At 39.3% G+C, this 26,594-nt stretch overlaps 1 protein-coding gene across 2 annotated transcripts in view; it reads right to left on the minus strand.

The window, feature by feature from the left end:
• The window catches only part of gnao1a (guanine nucleotide binding protein (G protein), alpha activating activity polypeptide O, a), a 436,666-nt gene that overhangs the window by 338,739 nt on the left and 71,333 nt on the right, over positions 1-26,594 (minus strand). For both annotated transcript variants that reach the window (XM_041191937.1, XM_041191938.1), the window contains exon 3: positions 20,687-20,828. In XM_041191937.1, the coding sequence (XP_041047871.1) occupies positions 20,687-20,828 (142 nt within the window). The remainder of the gene's footprint in view (positions 1-20,686; positions 20,829-26,594) is intronic.

The following is a 26,594-nucleotide window of genomic DNA, read 5'->3' on the forward strand; positions in this document are numbered from 1 at the left end:
CAGATAGACATAAAAGGCCCTGCTTGCTTTTTGTGTGAGTGGCAAGCATTTGAAATCCCTTGACAACGTGAGAGGTGAATATAAGTTAAAGAAAAACAGAAAATTATCCTTGTTTCGATCACTGCAGGGCCCCTTTCTAGCAGTGACCCTACTTTCATTCTGCTTGAACATGTGGACAGAATGAGGTTTGCTTTGACTGCCTACTTGGTTCAAAGAGACACTCTCCAAGAAGAGAGTGTCTCTGCAATGAGGCAATGGAGGGTCACTGCTGGCTGTTGATACATAATGACAGGTGACAGATCACCCATCAGGAGAACAGAGGCAAGGGAGAAAATTTCAGAGAATTTCTTTGAAAACTTTGTACTCACTTGAGAGAGGAGCAGAGGAAATACTTAACGCTGGGAAATCAGCAGGTGTGCAAAACAGAACAGGGAGGATACTTGCATCCAAGCGCCTTCCATCGGGATGCAAGCTGGTATCATTAACTTGCAATTTTCAATGTACCGGGCTTATTGCTGAAGTGGCACAAGCTGATTAAGGAGCTATGTTTCAATAGGGACTATTATTGCATTGCCAGGCGATTTAGCAAAGTATCAGGTTAATTGTTCCTTATCTTCTGCAATAGGTTTTCACTAAAGCAAATAAAATCAATATGTTAATTTGGTTTCTAATCATGTTAATTTTAAACATATTAATTTTAATAAGGTGTGTTTTGCAGGATAGGTAGGACTACATCAATAAGGTGTGAAACTCAAGGCTCTGGGTGAATATTAAGAGCAACAAATCAGGTTTTTATTGAATCAATTACATTGGAGAAGGCATCTTTCATGTTGTTTTTCTTATTGTCCTCGCGATGTGAACAACGATAGCAAGGCCTCATTTTATGGTCAATCACTGAGAAGGTAGTGAGTTTTCCCAAAATGCTGCAGTCCTCAAACCTGGTGGTCCCCATGGTGACTGAGCTCATTCAGATCACAATTTGAGAATGAGCAATGCTGCTTTAAAAAAATGTTTTTTTGAAATCTGTGATCTCAATGCACCATGTGTTCAGGCAATAACTGTCAACACATCAACCACCAATAACCTAAAGCATCTAGTCCTGTGGTTTGTGGACAAGGCATCGATAGCCACATTATTTCAAGGGTCCCTGAAAACATTTTCGCACAAGATTGAATCACACCTTGAATCTCTCATGTGTTTATGTCAGCTTGAGATTGCCTTTGCTCCATGGTCACAATCTCACTTGAGTCAGAAAGTTGTGTTCAAGTCCACCTCCAGTGCAGTACTGAAAAGTGCTGCACTGTCAGGGGTGCTATCTTTCAGCTGAGATGTTAAACCCAAGCTCCATCCATTTGTTTGATGGAAGTCAATTGCCCTGAGATATTATCTTGAACAGCCTGGGAGCTCTGCCAGAGTCTTGGCCAAGATTTACCCCTCAACCAATACCAACAACACATTTAAATGCTCATTTATTGCATTGCTGTTTATAAGAGCATAAAAGATATGAGTAAGAGAAGACAATACGGCCCCTCAAGCCTGCTCCATCATTCAATATGATCACGGCTGATCTTGGGCTTTAACTCCATTTTCCTGCCTGCTTCCCACATCCCTTGATAAGGAACACAGGACCCTGGTATGTGCAAAGCGACTGTTGGCTTTGCTGACATACTGAGCGACTGTTCTTTAAAAAGAACTTATTGTTTGTGAAATGCTTTGGATCATTCTGGGGACGGGAAGGAGTGAAGGAAATTGCAAGTGGAAGAGAGCACAGACAAGTCAGGAACCATTGGAAGGACCGAAAAAGGCTGGGAAACACAGACCAGCATTTTAGGTCACATCAAGGCTACAAACGAAAGCATTCATATAGCTTCACGGTAGATAATTTGGTACCAAGAGCACTCTGTTGTGATGTACTTGATCGCTGTTTTGCTATGTGTGTTGGTAGAGAAACAACATTCTGTCTTAGGTAAACATATATAGAGAAAAACAAGCAGGGTTGTGTTTGTTCTCCAGGTTCCCAATACAGTACCTTATAAAGAGCTGCCTGTTTTCTATTGGAACCGGAGGGAGTCATCATGACACAACATCTACTTTACCAATCACAACACACTAAACACAGCTGATGCTCAGGGGCCTCTGTGATGCAATTTCCTGTATTTCTAACTCAGTATTTCATGGTAATAGATTTATAATGCCAGTTTGAAGCACTTACCTTCATTTTCATAATGCATCTTAGGGCTTGGTCTCACAGTGATGCCAAATACCAAAGGTCACAGGAGGGAATTGTAAGATTACACAATAATACCAAAAATTAATGATACCAGTATTTTACAATTTTATTGGAAATTTCTTTTAAATGAGCTACATCTCCTCTTGCTGGCAAGCTCACACATTTCAACTGCTCTCAATTTAATTAATGCACAACATCCTCAAATCACATTTCAATTTAGCAGGGACGCTAACCAATGATATTTGCCAACTTTAAATACGACCAGAATTTTAAAGGAGTTAGATTCATACCTTTCACTATGGACTTTGTTAACTATGTCAGCCGAACGCTAGAGTCCTTGCTGAGGTGAAGGTGAATGACGTGGATTTTAGACCTCTGCTGGATGTTGAAGTGAGAAGATCTTCATGAACCAAGAGAACCTGTGGCCCTAAAGATCATGCGGACAATCTTATCTTTATAACACTTTTGTTTCAATAACTATATCTGATTGATGTTAGGTTCCATGTGAATGTATCATTGACAAAGGGGAGCCTGTCCATACAAAAGACGTGAAAAGTGTGAGATTCTCATGACTGTTCAATTTGCATGAAATCATGTTGGTAAAAAAGCCTGCTAAGACAATAGGTTCCACAAAGAGAAGGCTGAGAAATGCAGTCTTAGGATGGATGAGATTGAATTTTGAGGCATAACATTTCAAAACCTTAAAAGCTTCATTCATTCAACTATTTTTTTTATTTGCTCTTGCAACAGGCTAACTATCGATGGGCAAATAAATGCTGCTTGCCAGATGCCCATGCCCTAAGGACTAATAAGAAAAAAGATATTGAAGTTTTAAATCCAATCTGGTAACCATGCCAGCCAAATCCTAGAGCCCATATCAATTTGAAAGGTCATAAAAATTAGTTGTTGCTGAAACACATGTCAATAACCTAAACCTGTGTACTTTGCAATTCAGTGTCCTGTCACTGTCACTGTAAAGTATTAGCAACTTCATTTTCCAACTGCCTCCTGTGCTGCTTCAGTCCTGTATAGCCCATAAGTGACTGTCCAACATTGCACACAACACAAACTTTTTTGTATTATTATTATTTAACCAAGGACAGCATTTTGATGTAATCTTTTCACTTCTACAATCATAATGGTGAAAATATAAGTGCAATTAACCCACTGAAATGATCAACATGCTTGTTCATTCAACTGTGAAAATTGAAGTTGAGAGCTGACATACAACATTAAAACCATCAACACCCTAATCAAGACATACAGTGAAATGTTTGGAGAACAGTCAGATACAATGAGATGAAATATAGAACAAAAACAGAAAGCCCTGGAAAAACTCAGAAGAAGGAGTCATATTTGATTTGAAATACTAATTCTGTTTCTCTCTCTGCAGATGCTACCGGACCTGCTGAGTGTTTCCTACATTTTCTGTTTTCATTTTAGGTTTCCAGCATCTGCAGTATTTTGCTTTTATTTTAAGAGATGAAATAGGGGCCAGGTCCAAACTGAATCCCAAGAGAAGAGCCACCTAGCGAAGACAGACTAACAATTTTGATCTACTTATCCTGGTTTTTAATGTAAAACAAAAACAGAAACAGAAATATCTGGAAAAACTCAGCAGGTCTGGCAGCATTGGTGGAGGAGAGCACAGTTGACGTTTTGAGTCCCCATGACCGTTCAACAGAACAGATCCCCAGTTTCAAGTGGCAAACCTTATATGACTGAAAATGATGTAAATATTCAAAAGGGAATTAAAAACCAACAAAGGTCAAAAAACAATCTGTACCAAGGAAAGGTAGTTGTAACTGGGGCAAGAGGTATTCAACGTGAGTTGGCAGAGCATGCATAAGAGAGAAACAAAAAAAAAAGGATGAAGGAGGGAAAAAATAAGTAGCTCTCAGAAGCTCCTGCCACATCAACAGACACAACCAAAACGTAAACCTGTTTGAGTCCAGAAACCAAACTGGTTCGCACAGGGAGAATGTGGAGTTTATGGTTAGGGAGTTCCAAGAGCACTCAGGGTAGTAGTATTGAAGGAAAGAATGAACTTGCACTAATACAAGCCTTTCACGACCTCTGGGCTCCGCAAAATATTACACAGTCAATGAAAACAGTTACTGCTGTATTATAAGGAAACCCAGGAGCCAATCTGCACACAGTAAGTGAGCAAACTATGCATGGGTCCTAAGTAGTTTGGAAAATTAACCTGGACCAGCTATTCGCCCCATTTTCCACTTTCTAATTTCCTTTTTGAAAGACACCACACTGTCTTCTTGCCTAAATGCCAGAAATATAACTGGGCAATCGGTTTGAATTTTAAAAGATGGAAACTACAGTATGCAAGTAATTTCCTTGACAAGTTTTTCAAAGTGACTTCTAAAAACTGACTGCACCTCAAACTCATCCCAACCATCAGATTTCACTGAGTAACCATATTAATATACAGACTATCAAGGGTGCTCCCAGCTCTTACTGCAATCAGGTTTCCTCCATATTCCTCTTTACAACAGTACCTGAAAACAGCTTTTCATTTGGAAATGACAGTGGTCATGCTGGAGAAATCTCTTCTGCTCACAAACGTCACATGGCCAGTGGTCTAAGACAGTGTCATAGCCATTACATGAAGCTATCTGACATAGGTTAGATAAAGTTATAGCCTCAGCGCTATTTTCTGTTGGTTACTTCAAGGTAGCAAATAGTCCAGCAGTTATGCACCACAGAAAGCAAGAATTGATTTACATTGAATTTATAGCACAGAATCAGATCATCTATGTTGAAGTTTATGTGCTGCAGAAGTGTCCTCTATTTAATTTAACCCTATCAGCATATCCTTCAATTTTTTTCCCTCCCTCATGTATTTATCTAGCTTCCCCTTAATGGCATCAATGCTCTTCACCTTATGGGTCAGCAGTTTCGCCTTATAACCACTCTCTGGGAAAAGGTTCTCCTTAAATCCCTTCTGGATTTATGAGCAACTGTCTTAATTTATGACCCCTAGTTTTAGAAGCCTCCCCCTCTCCCCCCACCACAAGTGGAAATATCTTCCCTACATCTTCCCTATCAAACCCCTTCATAATTTTAAAGACCTCTTACATCACCCCTCAGCCTTCTCTGCTTTAGAGTAAAGAGCCCCAGCCTATTTTGTTTTTCCTGCTAGTATAGCTTCTCAGTTTTGGTATTATCCTTGTAATTTTTTTTTAATACCTTCACCAGTGCCTTTACGTCCTTTTCCTATTTGTCTTTAAAGGCCCCAGCTTTAACTCTGTACAAGAAGGAGGGTTTTGAATTGGTTAAAAAAATCCGGTCCTTTTGAACAGAGGGAAATTTGTGCCCCTATGGATCTCGTTCCCTGCTTTCATTTCCTGGTCTTTGTAGGAACAGTGCAGTTCTGTTCTGGATGTAAGGTTACATCAAAATGTTGGATTAAGTACATGAAATTTAGATTATTTCTAAGCATTCTTTGGGCTGTTAGTTTGTGCTTCAAAGGCTCTTACTGCATCAGTACTAAATTATTCTACTGTAACACATAAGGGACGAGTCTTTTGGCCCAACCCTGAGGAGAAACTCAAGATCTGAAGAAAACAGAACACCAAATCAAACTGCTTTGAAGCAGAATACTTTGATGATGCTCTCCTCCATAAAACAGTAAGTGCTTACACCTCTCTGGTTCCAAGCGTAGCTTACGTTTACAGCCTAAACATCAGATCTAATCATGTGGAAGACAGATAGTGAAGGCTGTTGGTGGCAACCCAAGGCCCACTAGGAATGGGTCTATGGTATCACCTTAAAGCTGATTTCCCTCAGCTAGGAAATAGCCTTGGGTGATATCACTCATCATCACAGGATCTTGCCAACATGCCAAATTGTGTGTTTATGGTGAAGGAGTTGGGCACAGTGACTGTGACCAGATGTTTTGGTCAGTCCAGATACCAAGCAGTTGGGCAAAGTAACCAGCATGGTGACATGAGGTTTTTAAGAAGAGTGGTCAGCTTGGGTAATGTAACCACAACATTTTTAAAAAAAAAGACCAAGGTCACAAGCCATCTGGCATCCAGCACAAAAATCCACCAGCCTAGTTTGTGACTAAATTCTCAGATGTGATTCTATGTAGTTTCATTAAAAAAAGACTTGCATTTAAATAACACCTTTTATCACCTTGAAAAAGGCCCAAAGCACTTTACAGCCAATGAAGTACTTTTAAAACATAGTCATTGTTGTAATTTAGGGAACATAGCAGCCAATTTATACACAGCAGGTTTCCACAAACAGCAATGCAATAATGACCGGATAAGTTATTTTTAAAGTAATTTTAATTGATGGGTAAATGATGGCCAGGAGATCAGGAATAGCTCTCCTGCTTTTCATCACCATAGTGCCATAGAATTGTTTACAATCACCCGAGAAGACAGATAGGCCTTGGTTTAACACCCCACCTGAAGAGAACACCTCCAACAGTGCAGCATTCCCTCAGTATGGAGTGTCAACCTTGATTTTGTGCTTAAAGTCTTTGGAGTGGAGCCAATACCCAAAATCTTCTGACTCAGATGTAAGGCTGCTACCAACTGAGTCATAGCTGTGTGTTGAGTTAAGGTGGGGATCCTAACAAGAAGACAATGACATTGTCTATGACATCTTATGGCAATTTCCACCTATCACTGGCCCTCTATCCAGCTCTACCTGTCCCATCATCTATTAAACCAGCTTATATTTCACCTTTTCTCTATTTTTCCTTAGTTTTGATGAAGAGTCACTTGGACATGAAACGTTAACTGTGTTCGTCTCCACAGATGCTGTCAGACCTGCTGAGTTTTTCCAGGTATTTTTGTTTTTGTTCTGGATTTCCAGCATCCGTGGTATTTTGCTTTTATTAAAGAAGACAAACATGTGGCTTTCCTATCAATGCTGATTTTGACAAATAAATGTTCCTTTAAAAAAAATTCTTCAATGACTACAGGTGCCCAACTTATGAAACACTTAACAATCAGTGATATGCTCCACACCTGTAAATTCTTGGGATCCAACTTTCCTAAACTCTTACATTTCAAATGCAAATCCTGGGGTTTGCTTGAACAGATGCAGAGAAAATGCAAATGGCCCTCTTGTATTCCTAAAGGGATCAGTGACCTTTATGGATTATAAATCCATTAATTGCTAGAATCTAAATGATTTACATTAGTAACTGCTTGTTTTTTTTAGTATAAAATTTAAAGCTGATTATCCCAAAATAGCAGACAATCTAAGTAATTAGCCAGTTGATCACATCCCCAAAACTACTGTATTGCATCACACAATGCTTCAGATGTATCTTATTTAAATGCAATAACAGAATGAAAGCATTGCTCCATTGAAATTTAGAAGAGCATGCAGTTACCCTTTCAGATGTTATCTTTTGAAAGTGTTCGAAAAGATTGTAATAACTGCATTGCCCTCCATTAACTCTGTTTCTATGATTCCGCCTTGCACTGTTAGCTTTTAAAAATAAACACAGCTCATAACTCCAGAAATTTAAGACACAGGCATTTCAGTGTCTCAGTTCCTACTGGCACAAGACTACAACTTAAAATTGCTCATAATAATTCTATGCCAGTTTGGCCAAATTGGCTGAAAAGGTCCCAGCATATGTTGTGGTAGAAATAAAGCCCTCAACACACTGTTGAAGGGTTCAGTATTCCTGCATGGAGTTATTCAATTCCATTGAACAGGGGGGAAAAAAAGCAAAATTCAAGGATGCATTAGTTACTCCAAGTACAGTTGATCTGATTTGACAGGTGTTAGACAAGTGTGACTGAAAATTCCATATGGTGCAGCTATGCATGCTAAAGGTCAAAATGATGAATGGTGAAGGTAGCCATTTCACAGTGGCATGGTCAGATCCTCAATGTCTGAATTAGAACTCAAAGAGAGCTTCACTGTCACTGTGAATTAAAACTTAAGCAAGTTGAAATATTCAAGGTAATATCTCTGTATGTGCAGAAACAAAATCACTACAGCCAATCAGTTCCCTTCTTTGGTCAACTGGGGATCACAATATGAGTAAAGCCATAAGATCAAACATCTGGAAACATTCTAATGCTTCTCTCCCTGCTCTCCCACTGTTTCAACATCCAATCGTTCAAACACTTCTAGGATTTTTGTCTCCACTACTCCACCTGGAAGTTTATTCAGAGCGCTGATTGCTTGGTGTGTCAAGTATTTGCTGATATCAGTCCTAAAATGACCTTCAGTATCCCCTTGTTCTACTCTCGTTACATAATTTAAACTCATTTTCAGGACTGACTTTTTCCATTCCCTTCACCATCTTGTATACTTACTTTTTCTTAAAAATTGCCTCTCAAACACCTTCTCTGTAGGATGAAAATCCCACATTTCTCCAAAGAAAATGAAAAATCAGTTCCAGAACAGTTGGACAAACCACTCCATTGGTTTACCACCAGGGTTATCAAGGTGAAAAATACTCCCTAGATCTCTTTCAGCTTCCCTTTAGTTGGTTCAACACGATTCATGAAGTACAAGTATTGCTTATTTCTCTTTGCTCTACACAGTACTTTACACCATGTCATGAAGCTATTAAAGTATATAATATTATTGGAAATTATTTTTCTTTTAAAATAGAGGTTTAGTTTGTGGTTGTGTCTTAATTGGATTAAAGCCAACTAGTCTGGGTGCTTTGATGTATACTAGTTTTGAGATGTAAGAGGTAAAGTGAATTGGCGTTTTGGTGAAAAGGGCATTCAAGAAGGGGAGTGAAATCTGGCACCTAGCTAGCAGAGACCAAGCAATATGTTTATATTACTAATAAAATTGGTACTTTTGGTACTAAGGGGTTTTATTGTTAGAAGAGGTGGAGATCAAAGGGGCTGGTGATACAAAGAGAATTTACATTCAATGAGATGTGCTGGGTATAACAGATAGCAGTTTTGTGTGTGCAGGGCAGAGGCAATGTAAGATCAAAGCCTGTAAGCCTACAACCGTCTGCACAGGAACCAGAGTGAAAGGAACCTCATTTTGAATTTGTAAAGTGAAAATGCTTTGCTTAAAGTCTATGGGTTGCTGTTGCCTTAATGGAGATTAGTTTGGGAATTTGTTAAAAAGTTATGATAGTAATAATTTGTAGCTATGTGTATATGTTTATCTTGTGTAAATTATTAACTGTCTCACGTAGTTTGATATAAAAACCTCTCGCGAACTGGTGGTCTTATTCCTGACTTTGGGGCTGCATCGCAAACGTACCATTTAAAAATATAGGTTATGACAGTTGTTTAAAATTTCCCTCTGGGATTTGAAATAACAGCCTTCACTAACTGCTGTGTCATAACAACCATCTGCATTGAACTTCATTCACCATTGCTCTGCCCACTGGTGTACCTTGTCCAACTCATTTAGTACATTGAGCTACCTCTTCAGATTCCATTGCCCCTGTTAGTTTGTTAAATCTGCGACTGCGACTATTTCACACTGCATTTTTGAATCAAACTAAAAATAGATGAACTCATTACAATTTTTGTATAAAATAATGAACCATCTTCTTGGCACACCCAGTTTTGCCTTGGGTTAGGTGCAATATTTGGCAATAGTTCCAATTCAATCTGCCAATTCACACTATTGCTGCAGTCACCTTAAATCTAATCTGACTTTTGGCACAGTTACAATAACTGGCAAAAGGTATGATGAATTCGTCTATAATTAGCAATTTAACAAAATTCTAATTGAGACTAAGTTCTCAGTAAATTACTACAAGATTAGAGTATTCACAAGGGAAGGCATGAGGAATATGCCCTCCCTAACAATATCCCAAGTAAAATCTGGCACCACTGTTCTAATCCTCTAATATAACACTTCGTGAACAATGAGATGTATTCCAGTCTCCAGGTGGGTCACTGGGACCCTGAGCTGTGCACTGGCTGGAAAAGGCACCGTCAGCAAGTTAATAAATGAATGTCATACTCAGGGTTAACACAAATTAACCTCCTGAGATTATATCATGCCACATGCAAAAACAAGGATGCGGTCTACCAGAGGGTCACGATGTTTTCAAATTTGATTCTTCAGTTCTTTGCTCATCTATAAAGAGATGTAAGGGATGACCACTCCATTGGAGTGTGGAGAGATTGGTGCTGCCCTGTGCCCTTGCAGAAAACAATAGATGAGCTCATCACTGCACATGCTTCTGAACAATGTGCCTTCTGTGTATCCAGTGGTTCCATTAACTGTTTCAATTATTGACAGATCATGCCCGTCTTTTATTTTTTTTAAATAGCATACTACTTGGTTTCTCACAATCAAAAAGTATGCTTTAAATTGCTAAAACCAGGATTAGTAAATCTATAAAAGCAGGTCTAGTAGTGCTGAGATTTTATTAATTAATCCATGGCCGTTTCTGAACCAGCAATGACTATGGCTCAGAGAATCTGGAGATCTGAGGCAATGATGCAAATTCATGAGTGTAAGAGGGGCTACTGGTCAGGGAGCAAATTCCAGCCAAGGAAATGGTTTCAAGGTCAGCACATTAATTCAGCATCAGCAAAAGGACCATAACTGTGTAAGAACAAATGTGTAGATTTTTGCATGTGTCAGGTGAGTGAAAAGGAGTGCCTGGATATTCCTGGTGCATGATATATTGTTATAGTCTCAAAGTACACTCACTCCTGCATCCACCAGGGATCAGAGAGGTCACAATATGAAAATGCCTGCTCATGCGTGACACAGTTCACCTGATTTATGCTACAAATTTTCTGTCACTAATGAGATCCTAAATTAACCCAGCTCTTTGCAGAGAGTTACTGATCTGGACTGCAACATCTAAGAGGTTGTGAATGAGGAACAGCAACTTCCCAATAGGGAAGATGGGGAAGTTATCAGGCAAATTACCTCAAAACTGCTCCGGTAGCCTGCCTAGTAGCTAATTACACAACTGCATTGGCTGATGCTTGACATCAGGTTGTATGTCAATCTTTGTCTGTCAAGTGCAATTAATTAACACAGGGTGAGGGTGAGGGTGGGGGTGGGAAGTATGGAGAGATTCATCAAAAAATAAATGGGTGCCTTGTGTTAACCATTGTTGGAACTTATATTGTTCATCAGTTAAATGAATGAAATTGGAGATCCTCATTCAAATATCAAAAGCTCTGTACTACTAAATAAGCATTTCCTGCTGATAAACCATTACTACAGTTACCACAGATAGTGGTGGCACTCTCACCTGTGAGGCAGAAGGTTCAGCTCCCTTTCCAGAGAATTGAACATAACATCCACGCGAATACTCCACTGTCAGAGGTGCCATATTTTGGACACGGCAGAGTCTACCCTTTCAGGTGGCTGTGTGCAAATTAACATCGCATTTTCTACATTATAACCAACTAAAATTCAATAGGTTCGTCACTGGCTTTTGCACGTCACGGAGTTGTGATCGGCGCCATATAAATGCAAGACTTTCTTCCTTTTTTAACCACATTACAAGAAACAAACTTTTCTGATTGCCACACATTCCCATGTCAGCCACACCGATTTACTGTAATATCTTTACATACCTATTATAAATATGGGGTCAGTAGATAAGTTTTCTCTCAGCTGAAAACACTCTTTAAACATAAACAGTCTTATTGATCATGGTAAAGATTACAGGCACATAAACTACTTCTCTGATACGATTCCTCTAAATCAACTTGTTCTTCAGGAACCCATACTGGCTAACTTAACCTAAAACATCTGCAGTTATTTTTTGAAAAATTGTTTTGGTAAAGTAGTAGACCTAAATTGGTCCATTCTTAACGGTGAAATGTAATTCAAGTCCGCATTACACTGATAACAAGACTTTATGTGACTGATTATGAACTGCTGGGGCAAAGTGACTTTTCAGCACCCTGGACAGAGCACAGCATTCTGCCGCTTAGTTTTTAATTGGTTTCTGGTCAACGTTCCCTCGCCTGCTGATTTTTGATCGAAGATCCTTGTAATGAAGAAATTCGCTATGACGAGCTAGAGTGACCCAGGGAACACAGTGGCACAAACGCAGTGGACGGGGATTTGAAACGCGCGCGTCTGTTTGAAAATGATTTTAGGAGTTACTGAATGAGGGAAAGAAATTCTGCATGTTAGTCTAATTTATATTTCCATACTGTTCACTGGCTTTCAATTGGCTTCAATCAACTCATTGAACCTTTAACTTGTTAAGCGCATGAATCGACTCATTGATGGGCTCTTTGGCCTGGAACTGGCTCAGGTTCGATCAAGTTAAACTTTGTTCCATCGCAAATTCAAACCGGCAGGAACCTGTAGATAGTCAACGCATTGACGTTAAACAGTTTCCCTGGCAGATCTGACTTGATACCACAATCAACAGGGTGTTACTGACTGCTTGTAGTGCACATCCAATATACACCCTCTCAGAAATTAAGAGTCTCTGAACATATAATCTGAATTAAGAGGAGCTTCATGGCAGGAAAATGGAGTCAAGATATAGATCAGTCATGATCTAATTGACTAGTGGAACAGGTTCAATGGGTTGAATGGCCTATACCTGTTCCTATGTTCTGATTTAAAAATTCCACCCCTTCTACCATTCATTAGGCTGTACAAAGCCTAATTCCCTGCCCTGCAAAACCTTTTTGACCCAAATGAATTCTATGTCAACATAGAATTGACATGAGGGTTGTGAATTCACACATTTACACAGTTACCATAACCTTTAATGCTGCTATCATTCTGCAGGCCCCTAGCATCCAATTTAACTGCAGAATGTGGAGTGTTTACTAAAGTCACAAAAAGCTGAGTTAGTGTGACAAGCTAGTAAGCAATCTCTGTAGAATTATTCAAGCTCAGAAAATTTACAGAAATGCCACCAGTGCAAGAAAATTAAATTTAATAAAACCACTCATACATTTACTTCCTATTTGCAGTTGAAGCTTAAGTGATATTTATTGAGTGAGGCAGAGGGTTGAAGAAGCTATCCTGTCTCACTGTTGCCAGGGCCTTCTGTTCACAACTTGATCTGGGTGACCTGAATGTGTCACTGTTCCCAGGCTTTTCCATTCAATACTGTCTTGACAATTTTTTCTGTCTACATTGATATAATCAAGCACATAATCTTTAGAATGCAATATTCTCTCACTTGTTCAATATTAATATCCTTGATGAGTTGCAATGTACACCTTACTCTACCTTACCCCACCAAGATGCTGAAATCCAAGCTTAAGGAAACATTTGTCGGGAGCTACGGTAAAACAAGGCCACTTAATGTACCCACTTAAAATCTGTGACAAGCAATAGAGAGGCAAGAATATGATCCTAATTACCTCAACACATAATTCAAAACTCAATTAAGTTGAAGTTGAATCAACTTCAAATTCAGAGTCAAGGGAGTGTTCTATTCCACTATCCTGCTCAGCCCACCATCAGGTCATCCAGAAAAGATTCACCTAAAGTCCGAGATAAGAGGAAAGGATCAAATAAACTTCACCACCCCACCTCCCCATAGCAACAGGGAACCTTTAGAGCTTCACGATTTGGAGTGGATTTAAACCCATGCTGCAGAGATTAGAAGAACTCCATTATGCATTTTCTGTAATTTCTATTGATATGAATTGTATTGGTACTAATATCTATAGCCTCTTTCAATTTAATGAAATTGAAGACATCCTAGACACCCAGAGAGACTCAGATCATTTTCAATTTACTAACTCATGACATCCAAAAACACAATTCTTTTATTCCTGGCTGGGTATGACAACTCAAAATAACTTTGTCTATGTTAGTGGCCATTTCAATGAATTGTTTAGGAACTTTGCAACAGTTGCAGATGGGAGAAGATATTTGGCTCATCTGGCCCACCCATCCACATTTTTAATAACCCAAATTCTATTTATTGACAGGAAGCTGTTCAGTTCCTCCTTGAAGCCAATTTAAGGTTTATTTGTTCCATCACCTCTGCTAGTTTCATATATTACCATAAAATGTTCCTCCTGCATTTCCTTTTTTCTTTTCCTTAATTTGTAAATATAGCTTCTTTTGCTTAATTTTTTTAAGATAAAGAATTGAGAGGAATTATTGATGCAAAGCGTGACAATCCAATATTACTTGATGTTTACAATTGGTTGCAACATCTGGCACTCCACGAGTTAATTTGCATGGTCTGGGTGTACCCATGGGATTATACTTCAGCAGTTAATATTCACCTAAATGCTTTAACAATCCTCTGAAGTCTTATGTTTGTGTGCAGTTCTGCATAAACACTATCCCCCCATCCTACCCAGCCCCCTCCAGTGTCTTGCCCAAGACGTTTCTTGCATATTCAACCCTAGACTGTGAATTTTGCAGGCTATTTGACTATCAGACATTTCAGCTGAGCCCAATCTCTACATAGACACTGTTCACTTTCCAAGTGAAGGAAGGGGCATAATGGATTCTATTACCTCTGGGGATTTGTCTGAGTTACTGGACAGCAATAAGGAGTACAAACCTTAAGGTTGTTTTATTTCCCCACCTTTTCTCAGGGGCACTAAAACCAGCCATTCGTCAGGCACTGGTACTGGCCAAGTTAAGAACAGCTAACTCAGTACAGATCCAGCTTCAAACCTGGAAATTTTGGTTCGGTTTCATCAGGTGAGCTCACTTTTACATCTAATATGATTCTGAGATACATGAGGTAACAAGTAGTTAAACAGGCATTATGGGATAGAGAAACCCGAGGCATTTTATTTCCTTCTCTGTGGACATTTTAACAACCTGTGTGAATGTTTTAATTAAAGATCAGATATCAAGTTCACCAATTTACTTTAAATGAAACTTGAGTTAGCCTGATCAGTAACATGGCCAGTCTCAGTGATGCAGCTATAATGATCCTTCTGTTAATTATTGTTAGTCCACAGATTGTCCAATGGCACCTCAATTTGGATTAAAATCTTGGTATGCCATGATAGCAAACCCTATTGCTATACTTTAAATGAAAACAAAGAATTTTAACTGGCTGTTTTAAAAGTGGTAGAATCACAATGTGACATCAGCAGTTCCATGCTCAACAATATTTGTCACTCATCATAACTGTGTTACTAGCTTAGATGGTGCTGCACCGCTTAAAAGTACAATGGTCTTTTGCATACTCGCTTTTTGTAAATATGAAATATTCATCTAATAAGAACTTTTAAAAATAAGAATCTTCTTAATTAAAAAACAAAATTCCAAAAATCTGCAGCAATAACCTGAGGTAATCATTCGCAAATAGTTATTTTTGATGAAGCAAATTTCAAAAAAAGATGCAAACATTGAACAGTAATAGAAAGAAATCAAACCAAAATTAACCAATTTAAATGCAGAAACATGAAATTCAGACTGGCACAGAGAAACAGAAGGGAAATCAACATCAGCAATTGAATACAATGCCTATGATTTGAGAAATTGCTGCACAATTTCTATGTGAATGTACTCCCATATGACAATGGTCAAGGGTCCAAATTTTAAAAACCAATCCTGGTCACTAACACTAAGCTCTCTTAAGATGGAAGGAGGAAAGATAAGGAGTTATTAATAACCCAAAGTGAGAATTAAATTCTCCACACTCCTTCCTCAGCCTGGATGTGCTGCCAGTAAGCACTGTGAATAGAGACTTATCAGAAGTGTTATCACGTAGTCTCTGCAAAGGGCTACAAACACAGGAGACTTTAGATATAACGCAGTACTTATTTGCAGGAGGCTGTTTAGTATTTGGACTGAATCGTACTATGCATGATTAAGTTTATATTGACTTATCAGAATAAAAATAAAAAAGGACAGGGAACTACAACTTATTTTAATAAGCATAGGTATTTTTAATTTCCCCCTAGCCTTTTGGTCAGCCAGGTCTTTACGCTGACCATGAAGGGCAGCCGTAACCTATTCCGAGGATACTGCAATGCCACTAGAATGCAGGCATTACCAGCTGGCAGCCTCAGGAGGGTAACATAGTCCCTCATATTCCCCCAACAATTCCATTCCAAGTCAATACCTTCTGTTCACATCTCCAAATATATCAATCCTGAGTGAACAACCTCTGAAATGTAGCTAATCATATCACACGCCTTCAGTAGATATCCTCAACATAATACCACTTATAATATACACTATTAGTTCTGAAGAACAGTCATTGGACTCAAAACATGAACTCTGTCTTCCTCTCTCCACTGATGCTGCCAGACCTGCTGACTTTTTCCAACACTACTTGCTTTTATTTCAGATTTCCAGCATGTGCAATATTTTGCTTTTACCATTTATCATATGACATCTTTCAGATGTCTCAGTACTGGTAAGAGCAAGGGGAGAGGAGAAGAGTGAAAAACTTAGTCACACGGGTAAGTTTTGAGGAGGTTTTTGAAGGAGAGGAGAAAAACAAGAGATGAGGGAAAAGCAGACTTCAGGATTATCATAGAATTGGAATCTGCAAGGGCACGTTATTGAAGACAGGATGGTAAGGGACACAAAAAACTTTTGAGTTGGAAGTGCAGAGGGTACCTACTGAACTCTAAGGTTGAAAGAAAGATTGTAGAGGCTACATGGAGTAAGACCGAGATGAAGACTAGGATTTTGAAATGAATACTCTGGGAATCAGCAGAGGTTAGCAAGGACTGGAGTAATGAGTGTGCAGAAGTTTCTAGTGTATGTCAACCTCATGGCTGTGGCTTAAAGTTGAAGTTGATGCTCAAGATGATGAAGGCACGAATGAAGGTGTCAACAGTAGTGAGGATGTCATCAGGGCATAAGACTGAACAATTTCAGAGGTGAAAGCAAAGGTATTTCTATTGACTAAGTACAGGACTGAGGTTGTACACTGTTGGCTTCCATTAGAGAGCAGTAATCAGCAAAGGCAAAATCAATGCCTGAGGCACATCATTTCTGATAGAAGCCAAACAGAATAGCTTCAATCTTGTTCACACGAGCTGAACAAAGTTTAAGCTCATTCGGGACTCAATGCCTGAAAGGTGTCAGATAGGAAAATGCTAGTTATGGAATCAAAGGTGACACAGCAAAGTACTTTGGGCAGACATATGTTTATGATATCAGCAAGAAGCGATATATAAATGATGAATAGGAGGGAATCAGAAATTGAACTTTTGGCCATATTTGAAATGAATGCTTGGGCATGAGAGGCTAAAACATTATGGTAACTTAGAATGGAAGCAGAAGATTACACTGCTACGGAGGTGGACTGCAGAGGATTAATGGTGGAGGAGAATGGAATGCTTTAGCATACTATAAGCCATGGAGTGACTAAAAAGGAAGAGAATGCTACATTAACTAACAAAAGTTGTCAATGACTACACTGATTGAGAGAGTCTGGTTAAGCATTGATAGGACCAGACGAAGAACTGAGAAAGAGAATAGTGGATGAGTTGAGTGAAACTAATAGATTCAAGGTGTATAGAGGAAGGGAAGATTTGAGGTGGGGTTTTATAGGCTGAGAGGACAGAAGAGTTGATTGGCATTTCAATTTTAAAGTCATGAGCATTTCTTAGAGGGAAATGAAACTGACAAGAGCTGGGTGAAGGGAGGATGAACAAGTGTTTCAGGTTAGGCAGATGGTTGGGCAGCTGGTGGATAGCATCAATTTTGAAGAAGTTATTCGCCATTATCTCCTTGCTTCAGGTGTCAGAAGTGAGAATGCAGCAAATGGGGAAGGGAAATTTGAAGAAGGTTGTTTAAAGTTCAGTATTGCCATTGGCCTCTTGCATGAACCTGGTGTGGCAAGTTGTTTGGTCATAGAGTATCCTCTGTATAATACTTCTAATTATACCCACAGAAACATCTTTGCAAAACACCCCTAATCACATTACACAGTCTTAAGGGAATATCCTCTACATAACAACTGTAATCATATCACACAAGACTCAAGGGAGTTACCAGCTACAGAATACATGCTGTTGTGACCCACTGGTCCTGGATGAGCACTTTCTAATATTGACCCTTAGTAATTTTCTTTTTCCATGCCCAGTGCCATAAGTTATACATACTGTGTATGTGGTGCTTTTTAATATCCACAGGGAGGCATCTCTTACAATTGAGTTAGTTAAGGCCATTTGAAACAGAATCTGTACAAACTAAACAGTCATATGTTTAATCTATAGTCCATGGTGATGAATCTCAGGTACAGTTGTAACTGTGCCTCAGCACCTCTGGATTAGGGAGAAAAAGACTGGCCAGTATTCCGGTTCTGGGGTGACAAGTAATCCCTGCTGAAATTGCATGTCTGATCAGGTAGGACAGCACTATGCTCAATTGGGAATGTACCCATCATGGATCAGGCTGCTAACTCTGACTGTGAAAATCCACACATGAACACTCAGCTGTGGTAGCAAAGGAAGCCTGGCCATGGATTCCTACTCCAATACAAAGTAAAGGCCATCAGGGGGTAAGAGGAGAGGGGAGAAAAGCAGAAGAGAAGAAAATCCACTGTGCTACAAGTTATTATACTCTACAAATGCTCCAAGTTAGACAATCTTGCAAAGGAATATTCCAGCAAGCTTTTAGCGAGATACATTAAAGTATAATTGTGTTGGACAGGGAATGCACTCTGTAATATTAAAAGGCAAGGCTTCTACAAACAAAAAAACTAGATGATTGCAAGCATGCTTTAATCTACTAGCTAGAAGAAAGAGGTTCACATAATGCCTTAAACAATGACCGTGCAACTTGAACAGTTCATTATGCCATTTTAACCCACCATTTCTATGCAGATTGAGTTCTTTTGTGTCTTTTATTGTTGTATATAAAACGTGAAAATGTTCTCAGGGATAGTTCACATCCAAAAGTGGAATTCAAAACTACATCTCATCATGATTCCTACACTGAGATTGAATGCACCTCTCCATCAGAATTTTAACTCAAAAACTGTTGATATCTCCATGTTGGCTTTGGAACCCTTAACACCTACTCAGAATTCTGGGGTTGTCCCTACACCAGAGTTGATACTTAGGTAATTAATGGCACACAATTAAGTAACTATGAGCAATTTCTCATAAATAAACACAGGGTGTTGATCAGATGCCAAATTAAATTCAGGGAAGATGATCTTTTTGTATATTTGATATTTTGGATGCTTCCATCACATTTTTTCCCACTAATGTATAGCACAGCATAAGAAAAGATCATGCTGCTTCCTTTTTGGTCAGCTTTTTACTAACATTTCAAAAATGTTACCATAGCAATTACAAATTTTTTTGTCTATGGAGCGTAAGTAAAGGAGCCCCTGAGTTGTGCATAGGTTTTACAGTTTTCATATTTAATTGGTAATGTGAAAAGTCTCCATAAATGGAAACATTACCATATTCTACCATCAGGATCTATAGTCAAGATCTAATTTTGGTCATTATGTTTGAGGCTTATGTTTGTGTGTATGTCCTGAAAGGGGCAGGTTGGATCTAGAAGTCTGTAATTCAGTCAGTTCAGGCCCTCAACAATGATGTCAGAGCTGTAATCCAGTTACAAAATGAACTCCGTATCAAGTCTGAGGCTGCATTTTTATCACAAACCTCAATTCAAAAATCAGAGGAAATGGCGCAATCACAACCTTGAATCACCAAACTTCAGAAGGAAGTACACATACCCGACACACGTGCAACACCAAATATGCAGGCTCCATCCACAGCAAATTAACTGAAGTCGACATTCTGTTTATAATGCTGTGTTGCCAAGTCTTTAAATCTATTAACATCAGCTTCTTTTGTACAGGTAATATATTACATCCTGAGTGCAATGGTAACATCTGCTGCCAATTTTGCTCTGGGCTGGCTGTGTGGGTCAATTCACAAAATGATTGAGATTGGAATCTAGGCAAAGTTCAAGTCCAGCAAAGAGACACAGTTACCCTGGGCATATTAACAATGCAGGGCACAACCAAGATAGCAAACTCAACATTTTTAATGTGAGCAAATCATCAATGTCTTTGCTCTCCAGCAAACAAAACATCAGCTTGTTTAAATTTAACACATGGAGGTCATTGTAAGCACATCTCACGTTGATTTGTGCTGGATTTGCCAATTAGCATCATTGATGGCTATCAAGACAGGTATGGCAGATTCAAAGTTACATCGTGCATTCCATTTTAAATTCTAAACTTAAAGCAGCCACTTTGGGATGGTTCAGCGCAAACAGACAACATGCTGAACAGGGACAAACAGGGTCAATCTACACTCAAAATTTATTTTGCATTTATTTTGTACTAATGCCGCAAGATTCTTTTGTTGCAAGCAGTTTGTTTGAAAAGCAATTCCAATATCCAAGCTCTCTGGATATTTGACCAAGAACTCTAAATTCCAGTATTGACCATTGAATCAAACAAAGAGAATGTATCTATCAACATCTATCAAACATGCCTCAATTTTATAGGTTAATGCTGATGTTGTCCTGGTTTGATTTGCTTCCTTTTACAAGGGTTTCTTGGCTCAGTTAATAACCAGGTTTCCTCTCCAACCATGTGTTTTTAAACGTGCTTACCTTCCTCTCCTTGTCACCATACTCGATGCCCAAGGTATCCATGGCACGGACAATGGCTGCCAATGACTGAATGGTGTTGCTGTACACCACAGGCTTGTACTGCTTCACATCATCACCAGAGAATCCATCCTCATGGATAATCCTAGAAGAATACAATGCAAATGTCACAAGGAAATTCCTAAAATAGTCCCAAACCCAGATTGGTAGTCCTGCTACCAATGCTGCCAACAAGAAGATTATCACACTTCCAACAATTACAAAAAACAGGTACAAGTAATCACTTCTCAATTTATTTTTTCAATTTATCCTTTAGATCCCTGGTCATCTTTTAACAGTTTCCATTTGACTATCTGAAACCTTTTTAAAAAGATCTGTGCTTTTCCTTTATGTTGTTATGTTTTTAATCTCATTAATTAACTACCTAGTTCCAGGTCTCCAATATTAACCTTCTTCTAGGTCAGTATTGTCCACTAGTCTTATGTGGCTAATTGGGGAATCCAGATGTGGTGAATTGTAATTAATTATTAAATAAGAAAATGCATAATAGACATAATCTTTTGGCATGTGATCTCAATGTTCATTTTCAGACAACATGTGCATTTAGACTTTAACCTTTGTAAGTGTTTAATGGTAAAATGGCAAGACTAAAAGTGGAATGTGGGAGTGTTTTTCCATTCTTGTGAGTGCTTTACTTCCTTAGTTACTGACAGGAGGCAGATGTTTGTTAAGTAAATATATACACAAGAGGTGCATTTACCTGTATTGTGTATATGTAAAGGGTTTCTACTAAAATTAGTGTCTGTCTAAAACGGTCTTACTGTGTCCATATCTGCAAATAGTCTGCAACTTCTATTGGGCAGTACTGCACTGGATAGTAAATATTGCCTTTCCTGTTTTATTCCTTGGTGCTGGTTTATTCCTCCACTGCTGCTCAAGTGCTGATAATCTTCAAAATGTTCCATTATCTCAGACTTTTTATTAACTATTGAAAGATTTTCTTTTTCCTGGCTCTCTCTTAACATGTTATATATCCAGCAGCAGCTCTATAAGCAGCCCAGGTTTGTCCATTCCTCTTGAAAGGCTGTCACTATCATCCCAACTGAATTCAGTGCCATTAAAATCCTTCATTCATCCTTGCTCTCTTTTCTCCTTGTGGGTTCCAATAATTTAAAATCCAATTCTGCTTCCTGCTCTAATCTATAACAGGAATTTCCAATGCTCTGATCTACAACAGGAATTCCTAATAAACGCCATGGATTTCCAGCCATATTGATTCAACGCTCCCCTTGGTCAAAGATGAACCTATTCTTCATGTAAATGTTAGATCTTTCCTTAACAGCATGCATCTTTTTTCACTTGTACACCATTTTTGTCCGTTCTAAATATTTAAAAGTGTTTTTTCTTCCTATTCATATACATTGGTGGAGTTGATTAATACAATGAAGCTCTTGGTATCCTCTGATTTTAACCTGGTCCTTATGAGCTACAGAATATCCATTTTCTCCCTCTCTCTACCGATAACCTTGAAGCTCCAATACTCTTTATATTGGTGTAAAAACACTTTACTCTGTCAACATCACAATGATTGCTGCAATTACTAGTTCATTGATTTTCAACTGCTGTTTTCTTAATCTCTCAGCTCTGTCATCATAAATATGCCAACTTTATATCTATCTGTAGGCACAATTCAACTAGTAGCACTCTTGCCTCTGGATCCAGAATGTTGAGAGTTCAAATCCCACTCCAGCAACTTGAGCGCATCATCTTCGCTGGCAATTCAGTGCAGCACTCAAGGACTGCTGCAGTGCTGGAAGCACAGCCCTTCAAATGAGATGTTAAACAAGAGTTCAATCTGCTTGTTCCAACGGTTGAGGTGGATGTTCAAGTTCCCATATATTTCAAAAGGACCAGGGAGTTCCCCTCCTGGTCTCCTTGCCAAACCTTTCTCTCAGTCAACGCACCAAAAACAGATTATCTGTTACATCATATTGTTGACTTGTTCAAAATGGTCAGCGCATTCACCTCCATAAATACAAGGAAATTCAAATAGGATGTTTCTGAGCAACATTTCAAGATAAACATAAATTCTTCTATTCTATTAAATATTGTTTCCTCTCTGTTTCTCATTAAATATTTCTCAATTATTTTTATTCATTCATGGGATGTTGGTATTTATTGCCCATCCCTAATTGCCTTTGAGAAAGTGGTGTTAAGTTGCAGTCTGTGTGGTATAGGTACACCCACAGTGCTGTTAACGAGCGAGTTCCAGGATTATGACCCAGCGACAGTGAAAGAAAAACAACATATTTCCAAGTCAGGATGATGAGTGGCTTGGACTTCATACTTATTGATATTGACTTTGATATTGACTATATTAATTTTGTACAAATTCTGTCCTAATTTCCCAGTCTTCTCTATTTGGATGTCACCTTCCTTTGCTAAAGAGTTCATGGTTTCTCTAAAGTTTATTCCAGTTCAAATTTACTCTTCCTTTACAACAACCAAAGCCAAAACCAAATATCCTACTGAACTCCAAACTTATCAACACTGAAAGTGGTCCACGCAGTATTAAATTAATTTTTTTTTAGACCAACCGAGGGTTTCAGATTACATGTAGTGTTTATAATTTATCCTAAGACCTGTCCTGTACTTCTTTCAATCTCTCTTCAAAGTATTTTCTCTGGAATCTCACAATACACAAAGGCCGGGATTTTCCAGTCCCATCACGGGTGGGACCCGCTGTAGGTAGGTGGGGCCCCAGCCAGAGGTCTACTGACTTGCGGCAGGACCAGGAGATCGTGGTGGTGGGCGGCTGTGGAAAATCCTGCCCAAAGTCATGTGATTTACCTCAAACTCCACTATATAACTAATTAGGTATCATTGTGCTATCTCTACAACAAATCATCTACCTTGTATTTACCTCCGAGGAAGGCCCCTTGCACCATCTGCTGATAACTTCATTCCATCCTACACCCTAATTTCTAATAACAGTTCCACTCAACAAATTCCAAGGCCTCATCTGATATTTCCATTAAGATGTTTCAAATTAGAACTCTTTCATCCCACAAACTGCCTCAAAACCATAGCCATCATCCTCCCCACACCAACTACCCCTCACCTCCAGGCTGCAGCCACCGTTCTCCCCACACCAATCACCCTGCAGACTACAGCCATCGTCCTCCTCAAATTAACAATGGGGGAACTTAAGGGACTAAAATCTGACAAACTCCCAGTATTTGATGGCCTACATCCTACAGCTCTAAAAGGGATAGCTGCAGAGAGAATGGATGTGCCGTGTACGATTTTCCAAAAGTCCCTAGGCTTTGGAATGGTCCCAGCAGATTGGAGGTCAGCAAACGTAACACCTCTATTCAAGAAAGGAGGGAGAGAGAAAATTGGGAATTATAGGCCAGTTAACCTGACATCATCATCTGGAAAGTGCTGGAATCTATTATTAAGGAAGTCTTAACAATGCACTTAGAAAAGCATAATATGATTAGAACAATTCAACATGGATTTACTAAAGGGAAATATGTTCGGGTTTTTTGACCATGTAACCAGTAGGGTAGATAAAAGGGAAACAGTAGATGTAGTATACCTGGATTTCCAAATGTCATTTGATAAGGTGCCACACAAAAGGCGGATACACAAGATATGGGCTCACGGAGTTGGGGGTGATATATAGGTTACATATCCTTTATCCGAAACCTTTGGAGCCAATTGCATTTTGGTATTCAGATATTTCCAGTTTTCAGACCTACCATATGTACTGTTGCCCTAAGCTGACATACATTACAAAAGCCTAAGCCTAGGCTAGCTATAGTCTACAAATACTAGCTTGCTTCTCCATTGGCCAACTCTCACGCACCGTACTTCTCATCTGTTAACACTTATTACATCTGTAATATATTACATTGCATTATTAACATTCAAATTAACCGCATTGCCCTTCAAAAAATGTTCAGTTTTTGGGTGCTTTTGGTTTTTGGATGGACGGATAAAGATATTCAACCTGTAGTAGCAGGGATAGAGGATTGGTCAATGGACAGAGAGCAGAGAGTAGGGATAAATGTGGCATTCTCAAATTGGCAAGCTGACACTAATGGAGTGCTGTAGGGATCAGTGCTGGGCCCTCAGCTATTTACAATCTATGTTAATGACTTAGGCAAAAATACAGAGAGTAATGTATCTAAGTTTGCTAACAATGCAAAGCTAGGTGGGAATGCAAGCTCTGAGGAGAGCACAGAGAGGCTGCAAAGAGATTTAGACAGGTTAGACAATGGGCAACCAGGTGGGAGTTGGAGTATGAGGAAATGTGAGGTTATTCAATTTGGTTATAAGAATGAAAAGCAGGATATTTTTTAAAAGGCTTGAAACTTGTAAATGTTGATGTTCAGAGAGACTTGTACAAGGAACACAAAAAAGTTAGCATGCAGATACAGCAAGCAGCTGGGAAAGCATGTTGGTCTTTCTTGCAAGGGGACTGGGGTATAAGAGTAAGGAAGTCTTGCACAATTGTGTAGGACTTCGTGAGACCACACCTGGAATACTGTGTTTTGATCTTGATCTTCATATTTAAGGAAGGTTAAACGTGCAGTGCAGGCAGTACAGCGAAGGTTCACTAGGTTGGTCCCTGGGAAGAGAAGGACGTCCTATGATGAGAGGCACAGTAAATTGGGTCTATATTTTCTGGAGCTTAGAAGAATTAGAGGAATTTTCATTGAAACATTCAAGATTATTTTGTTATTTGTTCAGAGGATGTGGGCATTGCTATCTAGGCCAGCACTGATTGCCCATCCCTAATTGTCCTTGAGAAGGTGGCAGTGCACCGCTGCAGTCAGTGTGGTGTAAGTACATGGTGCTGTAGGTACACTCATAGTGCTGTGAGGAAGGGAGTTCAAGAATTTTGACCTAGCAACAGTGAAGGAATGGTGATATATTTCCAAGTCAGGATGGTGAGTGGCTTGGAGGGGAACTTTCAGGTGGTGGTGTTCCCATCCATCTGCTGCACTTGTCCTTTGAGGTGGTAGAGGTTGCAGGTTTGGAAGGGGCTGTTGAAGGAGCTTTGGTGAGTTGCTGCAGTGCATCTTGTAGATGGTACACACTGCTGCCACTGTGCGTCGGTGGTGGAGGGAGTGAGTGCATGAGGTGGTGGATAGGTGCCAACCAAGCAGGCTTTGTCCTCAATGGTGTTGAGCTCCTCGAGTGTTGTTGGAGTTGCACTTATTCAGGCAAGTGCAGTATATTTCCTCACATTGGTGACTTGTGCCTTGTAGATGGTGGACAGACTTCGGGGAGTCAGGAGGTGAGTTACTATCCACAGAATTCTCAGCCTCTGACCTGCTCTTGTAGCCACAGTATTTATATGGCTGGTCCTGTTCAGTTTCTGGTCAATGGAAACCCCCAGGTTGCTGATAGTGAGGTAATGACATTGAATGACAAGGGGAGGTGGTTAGGTTCTCTCTTCTGGGACATAGTAATTGCTTGAGTGGTGCAAATGTTACTTGCCACTCAGCATGGGGATTGAGAGGGTAGATACTGAGATGCTGTTTCTCCTGGCTGTGGAACCTAAAATATGGAGCACAGTTTCAGGATAAAGGGATGACCATTTAGGACTGAGATGAGGAAAAAATTCTTCACTCAAAGGGTTGTAAACCTTTGGAACTCTTTATGCCAGAGGGCTGTGGGTGCAGCAAATATAATTAAACCTGAGTTAGACAGATTTTTAGTCTCTCAGGGAACCATGGGATAGGGGGAGTAGGCAGGAAAGTGGAGTTGAGGCTGAAGATTAGCATTGATTATACCGAATGGGTTCGACAGGTGGAATGGCCTACTCCAGCTTCTATTTCATATGTACTTTGCAACTACAGCCCAATATAATTGTTCTTCAACTCTGTGTTGTTGCCCC

The sequence above is a fragment of the Carcharodon carcharias genome, chromosome 7 (genome assembly GCF_017639515.1).
Source record: "Carcharodon carcharias isolate sCarCar2 chromosome 7, sCarCar2.pri, whole genome shotgun sequence".
Lineage (NCBI taxonomy): Eukaryota > Metazoa > Chordata > Chondrichthyes > Lamniformes > Lamnidae > Carcharodon > Carcharodon carcharias.